Source organism: Oryx dammah, unplaced genomic scaffold, assembly GCF_014754425.2.
Source record: "Oryx dammah isolate SB20612 unplaced genomic scaffold, SCBI_Odam_1.1 HiC_scaffold_15, whole genome shotgun sequence".
Classification (NCBI taxonomy): domain Eukaryota; kingdom Metazoa; phylum Chordata; class Mammalia; order Artiodactyla; family Bovidae; genus Oryx; species Oryx dammah.
In genome coordinates, this window is record NW_024070199.1 from 40,699,033 (window position 1) to 40,713,454 (window position 14,422).

At 55.6% G+C, this 14,422-nt stretch overlaps 1 protein-coding gene across 25 annotated transcripts in view; it reads left to right on the forward strand.

Moving 5' to 3' along the window:
• MARK2 (microtubule affinity regulating kinase 2) overlaps positions 1-14,422 on the forward strand; it is a 57,899-nt gene that overhangs the window by 36,910 nt on the left and 6,567 nt on the right. For 10 of the 25 annotated variants that reach the window (XM_040256125.1, XM_040256108.1, XM_040256110.1 and 7 more), the window contains 14 exons: positions 5,330-5,506; positions 5,746-5,799; positions 8,710-8,758; positions 9,094-9,159; positions 9,248-9,318; positions 9,524-9,580; positions 10,254-10,490; positions 10,928-11,047; positions 11,146-11,245; positions 11,323-11,435; positions 12,394-12,526; positions 12,779-12,960; positions 13,266-13,363; positions 14,104-14,265. In XM_040256125.1, the coding sequence (XP_040112059.1) occupies positions 5,372-5,506; positions 5,746-5,799; positions 8,710-8,758; positions 9,094-9,159; positions 9,248-9,318; positions 9,524-9,580; positions 10,254-10,490; positions 10,928-11,047; positions 11,146-11,245; positions 11,323-11,435; positions 12,394-12,526; positions 12,779-12,960; positions 13,266-13,363; positions 14,104-14,265 (1,577 nt within the window). In that variant the 5' untranslated portion in view covers positions 5,330-5,371. Of the gene's footprint in view, positions 1-328; positions 746-844; positions 1,026-5,329; positions 5,507-5,745; positions 5,800-8,709; positions 8,759-9,093; positions 9,160-9,247; positions 9,319-9,523; positions 9,581-10,253; positions 10,491-10,927; positions 11,048-11,145; positions 11,246-11,322; positions 11,436-12,393; positions 12,527-12,778; positions 12,961-13,265; positions 13,364-14,103; positions 14,266-14,422 lie in introns of those variants that run through there. The other 15 variants (XM_040256109.1, XM_040256119.1, XM_040256112.1 and 12 more) reach the window with 6 other exon arrangements.

The following is a 14,422-nucleotide window of genomic DNA, read 5'->3' on the forward strand; positions in this document are numbered from 1 at the left end:
AGGTCCATCTGCCACTGTTGGACAGCTGGTCCTGCTCCCCCCCCCCCCCCCCCCTGGGTCCGGATGGCGGGTTTGCCGCCGCTCTCTGGGGCAGCCTGTCTGATTCACACGGAGGCCCCCCCTCCGCTCGCAGATGTGAGCCCCTACCCAGGCCCCACCTGCTGCAGGTGCAGTCGTGGCTTTATGACAGCCTGGGCTGGAGTAAGTCTCCTCCTCACCCTCTTCCAGCTGTTACCCAGCAGAGCACCTTGGGGAGGGTGGGGCAGCCCACTTCCGGGGAGGGGGAGGGAGGAGGAAGTGGATCTAAACCCGCCTCTTTCTCTCTCTGTCTCCCTCCCTTCCCGTTCCCCTGGGGCCCCTTTCCTCCCACCTGGCTCCTGGGTGGTGTCCGAGGACTGTGTGGGCTTCCCGGCCACCAGGCCCCGGCCTGCACGAAGCCACGGGGCTCTGTCCCCGTCCCTCTCCTTGCCAAGCCCGAGTTCTCTCTGCTAGTGGTGGTTTCGGTTGCGACACAGTCCGGGTTCCCAGAGCCTCTCGGCCTGGCTGCTGCGCTCTTTTTCATTGAGGAGGTGGTGGAAGGTGTCGCCTGCTTCAGCTGAGTAAGGGTGGCTGGCGGCGCCGGCAGCCCCCGCCCTGGGCCTGGCTCTTCCCGGCCTCTGTACTTTGCCCTCGCTGCCTGACAGGTTCTGCTCTGGGCTCTGCTGAATGGAAGTCGCTGGTGGCCCTTGTCCCTTTCTCCAGCCGGGTATGTTGCCTCCTGTTTTCGTTTTGTTTTTTTTGCTGTGGAATTGCCCCCTCCTCTCTCATCCCTCCTACCCCACACACAGGATCTTTGAGGAGTTGCTAAATGGAGCCAGGGACTAACTAGCACAAGGCACCTTCCTGGGAAGAGGCACGGGCTAAGAAACGAAGAGGGTGAATCCCCAGAGAAGATTCGACCCTCAGGTGGAGTCAGCAGGCCTGGCCAGAGTGAAAGGAACGGAACGAGACAGGCCGAGGCCCCGGGCGGGCACACGAGTGCCACGGTGAGGGGTGACGGAGCGGGGGCGGCCCCCGGGGCCAGTGCCCAAGGGACAGGTTTCCTCCGTTCCACAGGGCCCAGGCGCACTCTGCCTCTGGCCCAGGAACGCCTGTCGCCCTTCCCAGCTTGGCCCCTTCCCGGCCCTGGGGAAGTCTCGGGACACTCGAGGCCAGCCCTGAGTGCAAGGCCCCAAAGCGTGAGGTTTTTCTCGGGAGGAACTGCTGGTCAGAGCCTCCAGCGTTAGGGAAGGGGCCCTGCCTACCTGAGTCAGCGCCGGGCCGCTCGGGGTGGAGGCTGTCTTCCGGGCGAGTCTGGCAACACGCCTAGGCCGGGTTCTGAGATCCCAGGTTGAAGGGCCCACTGGATAGAAGACTTTGTTTTTCTTCATCTTCATGCCCTGAATTCTGCCCTCTTCTCAAATGAGGACCCCAAAGCTGCCTAGGCCCAACTTCTCAGTCAGGCCTGCTAAGTAACCTGCGTGTTTTGCTATTTGGTTCCAAATCCTACCTCCCAGGGTGACCCCTCGTTCTTTGTGAAAGCTGCCTGAGGGCCATGGTGTCCACTTTGAGCGGACTTCTGAGACCTTTGGGGCCTGCCCATTCTGTGGTGTGGGCCAGAGCTTGGAGGATGTCGTGTTCCGTGTCTGCGCGCAAGGAGGACAGAGGGGGCGGCAGAGCGTGGTTCTGGCCAGACCCTGTTTAGTTGGCCCAGAAGGGCAGCCAGTCATCAGCCTCCCAGCTTGTTGGTGAGATCTGTGTCCAGGTTACGTGGGCCTCGTCAGAGCCGTGGAAGGGGCCCTGTCTCCGTGGTCGCACCTGCACCCCTGCCTCTGCTCCAGGCTCCGAAGAAGCCGCCGGGTGCAGGGCCCTGGTCCAAGGAACATTTCCGACTGAGGACTTGTCTCTTCTTCCCCCCGGCACCCTCTCCTCACTCTGTCCCTCATCCCTGCTGTGGGAACTGTGTCTCAACGTGGAAGAGGGAGAGGGGAAGGACTGTGTCCTTGGCATCCTGAGAGTTGAATGGTTTTGTCAGAAAGGGGAACGTGTGGCTTATAGAGCAGGGGAATCAAAGAACACGCCCCAGCATTTTCTGCTTGTTTGGGACCCAGACAGGTGGAACCTTCTCTTTGAGTGTCCTGGAGACCTCGCTTGGAACTAACCCTTTGCAGCTGCTGTGGCGAGTCCCCTCCGGTGAAGGCAGAGTGGCTGATGCCCAGCTGGGACCTCTCCCCAGCAGGGACATCTCCCTAGCGGGGGGACCCTACATCTCTTGGCCTCCATCTGAGCTGCAGCTGGATCAGGAGGACTTGACTTTGATGTGAAAGTCTTGTTGACCGTGAGACTTCTGGCTCTGCAGACAGGCTGTGTAGCATTTGAAGTGAAGTGAAAATCGCTCAGTCGTGTCTGACTCTCTGCGACCCCATGGACCGTAGCCTTCCAGGCTCCTCTGTCCATGGGATTCTCCAGGCCAGAATAATGGAGTGGGTCACCCAGCTGTTCCTTTCTCCAGGGGATCTTCCCAACCCAGGAATTGAACCCACGTCTCTCTCATTTCAGGTGGATTCTTTACTGTCTGAGCTACCAGGGGAACCAAAAATAATGGTAATCCTGGTGGTTCTTTATTAAGCATTGGCTAAGGCATTTTACCTGTTCTTTGGAAGGACTGATGCTAAAGCTGAAACTCCAGTACTTTGGCCACCTCATGCGAAGAGTTGACTCATTGGAAAAGACTCTGATGCTGGGAGGGATTGGGGGCAGGAGGAAAAGGGGACGACAGAGGATGAGATGGCTGGATGGCATCACTGACTCGATGGACGTGCGTCTGGGTGAACTCCGGGAGTTGGTGATGGACAGGGAGGCCTGGTGTGCTGCGGTTCATGGGGTCGCAAAGAGTCAGACATGACTGAGCGACTGAACTGAAGGCATTTTACATGTTTTCTGTCACTTAATGAATGTGAAATAGGACTGTTTTATCACTGCTTTACAGATAAGAAACTAATGCTCGTAAACGGGGGGAGCCTGACCTAGACCCTCGGCCTGTGGGACGGAGGTCCTCGGCACCCACTAGACCGTCTGCTGGCACCCGCACGTGGGAGCATCCCGTGTCAGTCATCTTTTAGGGTTTCTTCCTGCTTCGTAGTAATGTCATCTCCCTTTGAAGGATGTTGTTGATGATAGTAAAGTTAACATGTGTTGAGTAAGAGGCAGATTTGGGACCTGGACCCTGGCAGTCTGTCTCTCCTCCTGTACTCTTAGTCACGCCTCTGTCCCAGTGTGGAGGGTGTTTGTTGCCATTCCATGAAGATAGTGTGCCGCTGAGCCTGGGAGTGACTGGGGAGAGGGTGCTGGCCAGCTGTGCCGCACAGAGCAGCCCCAGGGCTGAGAAGCGTGGAGGCAGAGGGGCCGAGCTCAGGATGGGCAGTTGGACGCCCAGGTTAGCTTCAGGGAGCAAAGGACCCAGACCCTCAGGTCGACACTAAATTCTCATTCCAAACTCTGAGGACTTGGTGACTGCCAGACTCCTGCTGCCTTTGGCTCATATCCTCAGAAAATAGGGGCGTGACCAGAAACTTGGGAGGTGAATTAGAGGTTGCCAAGGAGACTTTTCCACCCATCTTCCTCTCTCGGAAGTGGGGGCAGAGGGAGGGTTTTCCTTGTTCGTGGCCCCTTAGGGCTGAAAAGCAGCTGGTTGGGGAAGCATCCTCCTTGCCGAGGAACCCTGGACAGTTCCTTGGGTGGTAACAAGTCATTTCTTTGTGGTTTTTGAGGGTTTCACTGAGAGCCAGAAAGGACTGTGAAAGAAAGAACTTTGAGGCACACTTCTTTGGTCCCCTTGCTTGCTTCCAGACTGTATCCTCGAAGCTTCCAGGGCAGCTCTGGACGGCTCTGGGACAGGGCTCTGGCTGCCCTTGACCCGCGTGGCGCTGGAGTGGTGGCACCGGGTTCTCTGAAGAGGCAGATCAGGGCTCTTGACCAGCGTTAGACCAGACTCTTAACAGTTTGATTGAGATGTAACTCACATCCCATACAGTTCACCCTTTAAAGTGTACGCTTAAGGGGATTTTAGTAAATTCATGGAGCTGTGTATCCATCACCACGGTCAGCATTTCATTCAGAATTTTTTCATTACCGCAGAAAGAAACCTCAGCCCATAGCTGTCATCCCTCAGGCCCCTCCCCTGAGGGGAGTCCCCTCAGCCCTGGACTCATCTCTTTTTTTCATCTTTTCTGGATTTGCCTACTCCAGAGTAGGCATTTCATATAAAGGGAATTGCACAGCCTGCAGCCCTTCGTGGCCAGCCTTGCTCACTGAGCTTAACATTTTCAAGGTTCATCCCTGGTGTAGCGTCTGTTGGTGCTCCTGCTTTCTTTAAGTGCCCGTGAATATTCCACTGCATGGAAATGTCACAGTTTGTATGTCCATTTGTCAGTTGATGGGCATTTGTGTTGCTTCCACTGTTTGGCGGTTGTGAATGTGGGATATTATGAACATCCATGGGTGTACAAGTTGTTCTTGGGTGTGTAGCTAGGAGTGGATCACTTGGAACTCTACATTTAGCCCTCTGAGGACCATACAGTCTCCATACAGATGGATGTTTTCATCTGGACCGTGCCTTTTTTGCATTATGTATATATGCCTGTTGGTGCCAATTGTTGTCATTTCTGCTTCCTCACACCCTTATTTGAGCTAGGGGATATCTAAGGAGGGCCTTGCTCAGATCATCATTCCATGTTTTCATTGCACAAGTGTTCATTGAGCATCTGCCATAATCCAGTCTACCTAGGTGCTGGGTTTTATCAGTGAATAAAAGATACGTGCCCGCCCTCATGAGTTTCCATTCTTAGGAGATAGACAACAAATCAACATAAAGTCATACGCAGTAAAGACAAATGTAAAGCCCTGGGTGCCGAGTGCTTTGCAGTAATTTTGACCACATTGCCCCCGCGAGTGTTCAGTTTTGGCCTGATTAAAGTGTGAGCAGGCCACAGGGAGGGCAGTAGGCGGCACTCCCCTACACGAGCGGGAGGAACTGTTGGGCTGTTCACGGGGGACGTATTCCAGAGAGTGGAGCCAGGGATGGGACGGCTCGTAGTAGGATGTTGATGCTGGACCCCAGGCTGTGCTCTTTTGGAATGGAGCAGGGCTCGCTTTCCCTCTCCTCTTACCCCCCTGCCTTATGACTTGCTCTCTGCACGCCTCCCTGCCTCCCTACCCCAGCCTCTTACAATTTTTTGCAGAGAGCTAAGGGCCAGGGCATGGGGAGCTGAAGGGAGGCACACTTCAAGGTGTGCGTGTTTCTACCCGGCAGCCCCCCTTGGGACACCTCGACAAGCCCAGCAGTAAGTCCAACATGCTGCGGGGCCGCAACTCAGCCACCTCTGCTGACGAGCAGCCCCATATCGGCAACTACCGGCTCCTCAAGACCATCGGCAAGGGTAACTTCGCCAAGGTGAAGCTGGCTCGGCATATCCTGACTGGGAAAGAGGTGAGCGCTGGCCCTGGGGACGTGGCAGCACCTCTCACTGTTGATATCCCAGCAGTATGGTAGGGCTGCTCCCCAAGGCAGCCTTCTGTTTATCGGGCAGAAATGAGATGTGAAAAGGGAGGGATGCTCAGAGGGATAGGGTCAGAAGAAGGCGGAAATATGAAGGGAGAAGCAGATTTGAATCCTGATCTTAGCGTGGTCAAAGAGATAATCCTGGGCTTTTTTTGTCTCTCGTGCAGGTGGCTGTAAAGATCATTGACAAGACTCAGCTGAATTCCTCCAGCCTCCAGAAAGTAAGCTCACAGTACATCCTGTCCCTTTCTAAACCTTTGTCAGGAGTCGCTCATCTGCTGATCCCATTTGGACCTCCTCCTGAACCCCTGGGCTTCCCAGGTGGCACAGTATAGGAAATTCGGATTCAGTCTCTGGGTCGGGAAGATCCCCTGGGGGAGGAAATGGCAACCCACTCCAGTATTCTTGCCTGGGAAATTCCATGACAGAGGAGCCTGGCAGGCTATGGTCTGTGGGATCCCAGAGTCATACGTTATTGAGCACACAGACGCTTGAGCCCCTGGTTCAGAGTCTCCAGTTATTTTGTTGTTCCCACTATCCCTCTCCAGGGCTCTGCTCTCTTCAGGGTTTTGTTGGATCCTCTGTGCTGACTTCTGCTTGGGCTTCCTGGCCTCAGACACTGGCTCGATAGAAGTCTTTTTGCCCTTTCCCAGCCCCTCGGCCTACCTGTCTGACTTACTTACTGCATCTTGTTATTTTCTGGCTTGTGACCAGCCCGTATGCAAAAACGCATGTATACAGCTATTACTCGAAACATAAGCAATTGCTTTAACATCTGGAATGATCCAGGGGAGTGGCTCTAAGAAGTACAGGGATAAGAGGAGGCAGAGAACCTGCCCCCCGGATTCTGGGCCAGCTCCATTTCAAGAGAATGGGGATGGAGGGCTGGGGTTTTTAGAAACTGAACTCCAGTTTCAAGCCTCTGATAATATGTGCAGATTAAGGACAGGTACTCCCAGTTTTCCTTCTCACTTTTAGGCTCCTCCTGACTAACAGTTGGCAAAGTGATTTGCATGTAGTCTTTGCAAGGTGAGACTTTTGCTTCCCTTGACTTAGAGTGGAAACTGAAGTCTTTCTAGCTGGTCAAGGAACCCTCCAAGTGGTACCACATATGTAGGAGTGAGGAAAGAAGGTTTTCATTTGCAGAGGAGGGACAGCTTACCAGTGACTGTTGGTGTAGAGGTGGAAACAGCCCTCTCCCCCCGCCCTGGGCTAAGGCAGTTTAGGGGAAGGAAGAAATCTCCCATCGGGCTCCCAGAAAGCGGCCCCTTTTCAGGTCAGTCAGATTTGCTCATTCTCCAGATGACCCTGGCTCAGATTTTCTGACCTTGATTAACCCAGATCTTTTGATCTCATGGCAGATTGAGCTTTCCTTTTCATGAGCACATTGTGTTAGTTGGGTTAGGAGAGGGTATAACCTCATGCTAACAGAGCCAACTACAGCGAGATTGAGAAGCTTGGGGCTCGGGATTGGCAGTTGTTACTGAGAAAGACACTCACAGAATTAGTGTAGGTTGAGATGCCATGACACACTGACGGCCAAAACCAAGGTGTTTCCTATTTTTTTGTTACCCCTGGGATCCCCTCACGGTTCTTTGAGTCAGAGGAAATGTGGCTGTCATCACCAGGGCTTCCCTGCTGGGAGCTTTCCGGAAGGAAGGGAAAGAGGGCTACTCTGGACACGTTGGCTCGGACCCCACAGAGCAGAAGCCAGCCTGGTGTGGGCCGTTCGGTCTTTGGAGCATCTCAGGCTGCCAGCGTCGGCTCGGCCGTCCTGTCTCCCACTTGTCTCCTCCCCCTGCCTCTTCCTCACTGGCTGGCAGACACCAGCACCAGACACAGGTCGCTTCTAACCCTCTCCATGGCCAAGGCCAGACTGACTCTGGCCAGATCACTCTGTTTAAATTTGATCCCAGCAGCAATCCCTAAACGACACACCTTAAAGAAACTGGCCTCTTCAGGGCTCTAACCAAGCTCAGGAAAGTCCACGCTCTCCTAGGAGGGCACTCTGCAGGCCCAGCGAGTGCCCTCAGGGGAGGAGCCCTGGCAGCTGCCTTCAGGCCCCATTTCAGTGTTGCTCCCCACTCCTGCCACTGAGCTGGTGTCCAGGATTTCTTGCCTCTTCATCCACGATATCTCCTGGGCCAGGGAAGAAAGCAAGGAAAAACCGGGGCTCTAACAGGAAAGGGGAGTGAAGGTCAGAATCAGGTTTTCAAGAGTTGGAAAACCTGTCTCCCATTTCCTTTCCAGCTCAGGAAAGCTCTGGGACTTCATTAAAGGGGGAAAAAAAGATAGGTTCACTTTCTCCCCATAAAATATAGCCTAAATTAGGTCTCCATACCTCCCCTCAAAAAACAAAAACAAAAACACAAAACAGCTAGTTCTGCTCCTTGTGCAAGTGGGAAGGCCTAGAAGTTACCAAAACCCCACCCCCAATTTTCTGGCCCCCGCAGAGGGGATGGGGTTCATTTCTGTCATTTTTCTTTATGGAAATGTATGGTTTGGAGTCCCTGATTTTGTTTCACAAAGAGAGCGTGAGTGTGTGTAGGTGGATTTGATTAAAATTGGCATCAGCTATATATAGGAGTGGCTTCTTCTGTCACCACCCTGAGGCCCAGGAGAGAAAGGCGCACCCACGAGTGCCGAGCCCTCTGACTTCTGTAAGTCGGAAGACAGTGGGGTCCCCCTTCAGAGCTCCCTGCCCCTTCACACAGACCACACTGGAGTCTGCTTTGTCTGTGAACTGTAGAAGCAGCTCAGGTTCTAAATATTCATGTCCATGGGCTCACGCTCCCTCCTTCAGAGGCACCCAGCCAAAACCGTCTGCTGCTGGGGGGCTGGATCGGAGCAGACAGCACCCGAGGGCGCAGCCGGCTCACCCCGATGCTGCCCCTGAGGGTGCAGGTCGGGAGAGCCCCGCTGGCCTCTTGCTGACCCTTCTTGCTCTCCTCCCCGCTCGGGTCCTTCTCAGCCCCTGGGAACGGGCGTGGAAGAGGTGGACTGCCAAACTGTTTCTTCACCCTGGGTCTTTGCTCTTTGGGAAAAGGCATCCTAGCGATGGATCTGTTTGGAGGGGACCTGAGGGGAGCAAGCTGAGCAGGCATGACCCCTGCTGCTATTTTATTTTCCAGCTGTTCCGTGAAGTAAGAATAATGAAGGTTCTGAACCATCCCAACATAGGTGAGGACTGTCGTCGTTCCTCTCCCTCCCCCACTGCGCAACTCCAGTTCCCACATGTAGGCCTCCTCCGTAGTCCTCCTCCTGGAGACACAGTGCCGGCCGGAGTCCGGAGTCTTCCAAGACGCCTCTGGGGAGGCCCAGCTCAGTCTGGCTCTGCCCCTGGCGCTCAGGGCTGTCCTTAGCGGTGTGGCTGCCACGAGGGGAGCTTGTCCTCGGGAGAGCAGGAATGAGAAGGGAGGAAACGTTTGTTCTGAGGATGCCCCTGTGCATGTCGGGGCTTGACCTGTGACCCCCTGCTGCTGCTCTGACTCAGAGCTTGGCCCTTACTGTTGCAGTTAAGTTATTCGAAGTGATTGAGACTGAGAAAACGCTCTACCTGGTCATGGAGTACGCCAGTGGAGGTAGGTATGGAATTGCCTCTTGCTCCTTGTCCCTGCCTTCCCCAGCTCCAGCCAGCTCTGATGTAGACCCCACTCCTGTCACTTGCAGGAGAGGTGTTTGATTACCTAGTGGCTCATGGCAGGATGAAAGAAAAAGAGGCTCGAGCCAAATTCCGCCAGGTGGGTGTGACTCCCTCCCTGGGCTGTGGGCCCAACCGCTCCTCTGGGGGGTTGGCATGCAGGGAGTAGCTGCCCACTCTCAGCAACCTCGGAGGGTCCTTTGGGCTCTGCTTATCAGTGTGGCAGGCTGGAAGTCGGTCACAGGGTCGCAGCTCCACCAGCCCGTATGGCCGCCTCCGGGCTGACCCCTCTTCCTTCCTTTCAGATAGTGTCTGCTGTGCAGTACTGCCACCAGAAGTTCATTGTTCATAGGGACCTAAAGGTAAGGCACGCTCTCGTCTCCCGTGTCTGAGTCAGGGCTGGGCCGTTCACCTCTGTGAACAGTGACAGAACCGCGACACCCTGATGTCCAGGGAAGCTCTAGCCTGTAATTTTTTTGGAGATGATGAGGGAGCCCCTAGGGCTGCTTCTGACACAGGCCTGTGTGACTCGACTTAGGCTCCCATTCCCGCCAGCGAGTAGAGAGCCTCTGCCATTCCACCTCTTCCGGTGCTGCCAGGCCTGGCAGCCAGCCGAGGAAACAGGGTTGACTGTCCCACAGCTGCATCACAGCTGCTTTGCAGATGTGAGCACTCCCATCTCTGTCCCTCACATGTTAGTGTGTGCGAGACTACCTCTGGGTCTTCCCGGCCCGAGTCCTCGCAGGTGACCACGATTAACCCAGGCCTGACAGGGACGCTTTCCACAGCTCACAGCCCTCAGCCTTCAGATCCCAGCCCTCATACAGCTGCCTGTGTGAGGAGCGGGCTTTGCCACCCTCCTCAAACCCAGCCCAGCGTCTTCACGCATATTGGAGGCCGCCCTGGAGTTGGTGGGAAGAGTACTAAGATTGAAGATGACTTCCTGTTTTTTTCTTCCGTTCCCCTCAGCTCCTTCCTGTCTGGTGCCTTGGTGTGGTCCACTTGTTTCCTGACATTTTCCTTCTTACCTCCCAGGCAGAAAACCTGCTCTTGGATGCTGATATGAACATCAAGATCGCAGACTTTGGCTTCAGCAATGAATTCACCTTTGGGAACAAGCTAGATACCTTCTGTGGCAGTCCTCCTTATGCTGCCCCAGAGCTCTTCCAGGGCAAAAAGTACGATGGACCCGAGGTGGATGTATGGAGCCTGGGAGTCATCCTATACACACTGGTCAGCGGATCCCTGCCTTTTGATGGACAGAACCTCAAGGTGGAGTGAAGTGCAGGCTTAGATCATTTGAATTCTCATTTCTTCTCTTGGCCGCTGGTCTTGTCCCCGACCTCTCACCTTCACTGCTTTTCTACATTTTTCCTGAGCCAGAGCTTCAAAGGGCTTACAAAAGGTAGCAGCTATTCAAAGGCATTATGTACCCAGCATCATAATCTCAGTTCTTCTCTTGAGAGCTGGGATAAATTGTATGTTTGTTCACCTCTCCAAGGTACTCAGGATTGCAAGCCTCGGGCTCCTGAAGCCCGAGGGCATGGGGTGTCTGACAGCACCGCCTCTCTAGTGAGGGGCCTTGTCCCAGGCCCTCTGCCTCCTATCATATTTCATTTCTATCTGCCTGGACAGTCAGACTATCAGGAGCCTGGATGTTAGGTTTCTTAAACCCTTGTCCTTGGGTGATTTAAATTTCCCTCCTACAGGAGCTGCGGGAGCGGGTACTGAGGGGGAAATACCGTATTCCGTTCTACATGTCCACAGACTGTGAAAACCTGCTCAAGAAATTTCTCATTCTCAATCCCAGCAAGAGAGGCACTTTAGAGGTGAGCAGCCTGAGACCGTCTGGCCAGGTCCTGGGTTCCAAGGAAACCTCCAGACTGAGTTCTCCCTCTCTGCCGTTCTCCTTCCCTTTGCTCCCCAGCAAATCATGAAAGATCGGTGGATGAATGTGGGTCACGAAGATGATGAATTAAAGCCTTATGTGGAGCCCCTCCCTGACTACAAGGACCCCCGGCGGACAGGTGAGGCTGTGCTGGGCAGTGAGGCTGAGCCTGCCTGGGACTCAGGACCTGCCTTAATTGTGTGCCCTCCCGTGCAGAGTTGATGGTGTCCATGGGTTACACGCGGGAAGAGATCCAGGACTCACTGGTGGGCCAGAGGTACAACGAGGTGATGGCCACCTATCTGCTCCTGGGCTATAAGAGCTCCGAGGTGCGTGACCCCGCTCCATCCCCGTGTGTGCCGTCCTCTGTCAGCAGCAGCCCCTTGCTTCTAGCAGCTGTTGAGGGCAGACCTCATCTCCGAGTAGCTGTGTGGCTGTACTCTCTACTGACTGATTTTAAGCTCCACCTCTGGGGGGCGCTAAGGCCCCACTGGCCTTTGCTTTCTCTGATCGCCATCAGTGGTTCAATGGGAAAGCTGATGGGGTTGGGCCTGGGTCTGGGTTACCACACGGTGAGTATATCTGGTTCATTCTGTGTTGGTTAGGCAGCGTCTTGGTCCACCTGGGTCAGTTCTTTGTTGCCACCAGGCATGTTTCCATATGTGTTTTGTGTCTCTGTGTCGAGAAGTCTTGGGATTCCTGGGTGCTTTGTGTCTTACAGGAGCCGTGAGTCTGTGTTGCTTCTGCTCTGTGCTCATGTCTGGGAGTGTGTATCTGGGGGCCTATATGTCCATCCCTCACGTCTGTCCATCTGGAGGCCTCATGATTGTTGCTCTGCTTGTCTGGGTCACCGTGTCTGCACCTGAACCCATGGGTCTCTGTGGGAGTCGGGTCCTGCTTACCATCTGTGTCCCACTTGCACGCACGTGTGGCCTCCCTGTCCCCTTGGTGGTGTCAGACTCCTTTTCTTGATTCTTAGCCTGCTCAAGAGGTATTGGGGGATGTCTCTGAGTCTGAATGCTTATTTTTGCACATGCGTGTGTGTGTGTGTGTGTATGTGTCTGTGTCCCTCTCTGAGGGCGAGGGTCTTTGTGGGGAGGTTGGTGTGTCTTTGGCTGTTTGTCAGGGTCTGCATTGCTACTTTTCTCTGTTTATCTAAATGCACTTTGGTCTTGCAGTGGGTATGTCTCACGGGAGCCCAAGTGGATTTGTGTCAGGCAGGAATGTGGCGTGGAGGTGGGATTGTCCACAAGCAGCTCTTCATCCCTCCCTCTTGTGTTCTCGCAGCTGGAGGGCGACACCATCACCTTGAAGCCCAGGCCTTCAGCTGATCTGACCAATAGCAGTGCCCCTTCCCCCTCCCACAAGGTACAGCGCAGCGTCTCCGCCAACCCCAAGCAGCGGCGCTTCAGCGACCAGGGTGAGTACTTCCGAGAGTGGCAGGTGTGGGGCTCAGCCCTCTCCGATGGGTTCTGGGGGCTTCAGGTAGCACAGCCTGAGTTTCAGTCCTGTTCAGCCCTTACTAGTGTGTCCTTGGGCAGGTCACTGCAGTACACTTCTCTCACCCTGTGAAACGGGGTTGCTGGCCACACGGTAGGAAGCATGAAGCGCATGGTGGGTGTTCAGTGTGCCGCCCTTGCCCTTACGCATTCCCACCGTCCCTCTGGCCCAGCAGCTGGCCCTGCCATCCCCACTTCCAATTCCTACTCTAAGAAGACTCAGAGCAACAACGCAGAAAACAAGCGGCCTGAGGAGGACCGGGAGTCAGGACGGAAGGCCAGCAGCACAGCCAAAGTGCCTGCCAGCCCCCTGCCTGGCCTGGAGAGGAAGAAGACCACCCCCACACCCTCCACGGTGAGCCATGCCCCTCCCCCCTCCTGGCCAGCCCCGCCCTCTTTCCCAGGCCCCCACCCCGCCTTCTTGCTGTGGGGCCTGCCCTCTCCAGGCAGCTCCTTCCTTAACCAGACCCGGCTTCCTTTGACTGCCTACCTGACCTTCCCTCCTGGGCCACTTGTGCTTACTGTAGAAAACCCTGCCCCCCAGAGTCAAAGCAACATCCTTTCTCCCCACCACTGCTCATGGTAGAAAGGGGAGAAGGGAGCTGGATTTGTCACCACTTTGGTTTTCTGTGATACAGCTCTTCCCTTTCTTCCCCACAGAACAGCGTCCTCTCCACCAGCACAAACCGAAGCAGGAATTCCCCACTCCTGGAGAGGGCCAGCCTTGGCCAGGCCTCCATCCAGAATGGCAAAGACAGGTGAGCAGGCCTGGGCCCTGCCTGCTGTGCCCCCCAGAGCCGCTCCCCCAGCGGTGACGTCTGTCAGCAGCACACTCCCCTCCCGCTCCCTGGAGTACCGTCCTGGCTCTGTCCAGTCCAGCCGTCCACACGCCAGCACCTCCCTGCTCTCCCCTCCATCTCCTCCTCCCTGTGCTCCTGTGACCGCTTCTTGCGGGGTACCCAGTGTGACTCCATGACCATCTCAGCCGCCTTCTTGCTTCTTGACCGCAGCCAGGGCATGGCAACTGTGCTGTTCTGGGCATCAGTGCCCCAGGGACCCCGGCTCAGGACAGAACCCAGAGACGCCCACTTGAAGGGTGCACACATTGAGGGTGACTCCAGCTGTGCCTGTGAGAGCAGAAGCCCCTGACCTTGACCGTCGGTGTTGATCTCCTGGCTCCTTGTCTTCTGAGCTTAATGAAAACTCCTCTTAGCAGCACCCTGCTCTTTCTGGCAACAGCACGTCCTTGTTCTTAGAATTCCTAGGAGACCAGTGCAGCTCGGGGGCAGTGGCCTCCTGTCGGCTTTCGCACCCTGCCCTCTGCTCCTCAGCCTTGCCTCCCTGGGCTATGACTTGTGCCCCATTGCTGCTTCTGGGCCTGACATGCATCCTGCCGAGGCTCCCCGCTGGCCCTTCCCGCCCTGCCCTTGCTTCCTAACCAAGCCTCCTGCCCCCGCCCGCCCCTAACCCAGGCCTCTCCGCTGCTTTTGTCTCCTAGCCTAACCATGCCAGGGTCCCGGGCCTCCACGGCTTCTGCTTCCGCCGCGGTCTCTGCGGCCCGGCCCCGCCAGCACCAGAAATCCATGTCGGCCTCCGTGCACCCCAACAAGGCCACTGGGCTGCCCCCCACGGACAGTAACTGTGAGGTGCCGCGGCCCAGGCAAGTGTGGTGGGGCAGCTGATGCACCGCTGCCCTCAGCCTGCCCCCCCTCCACCCCCCACAATTTCTTCCCACCTGGGGGTCCTGCTTTGTTCTTGTCATCTTAGCCACAAGAGGTGGCTGTCTGCTGCAGCCGGGAGGTAGAGGGAAGCAAAGT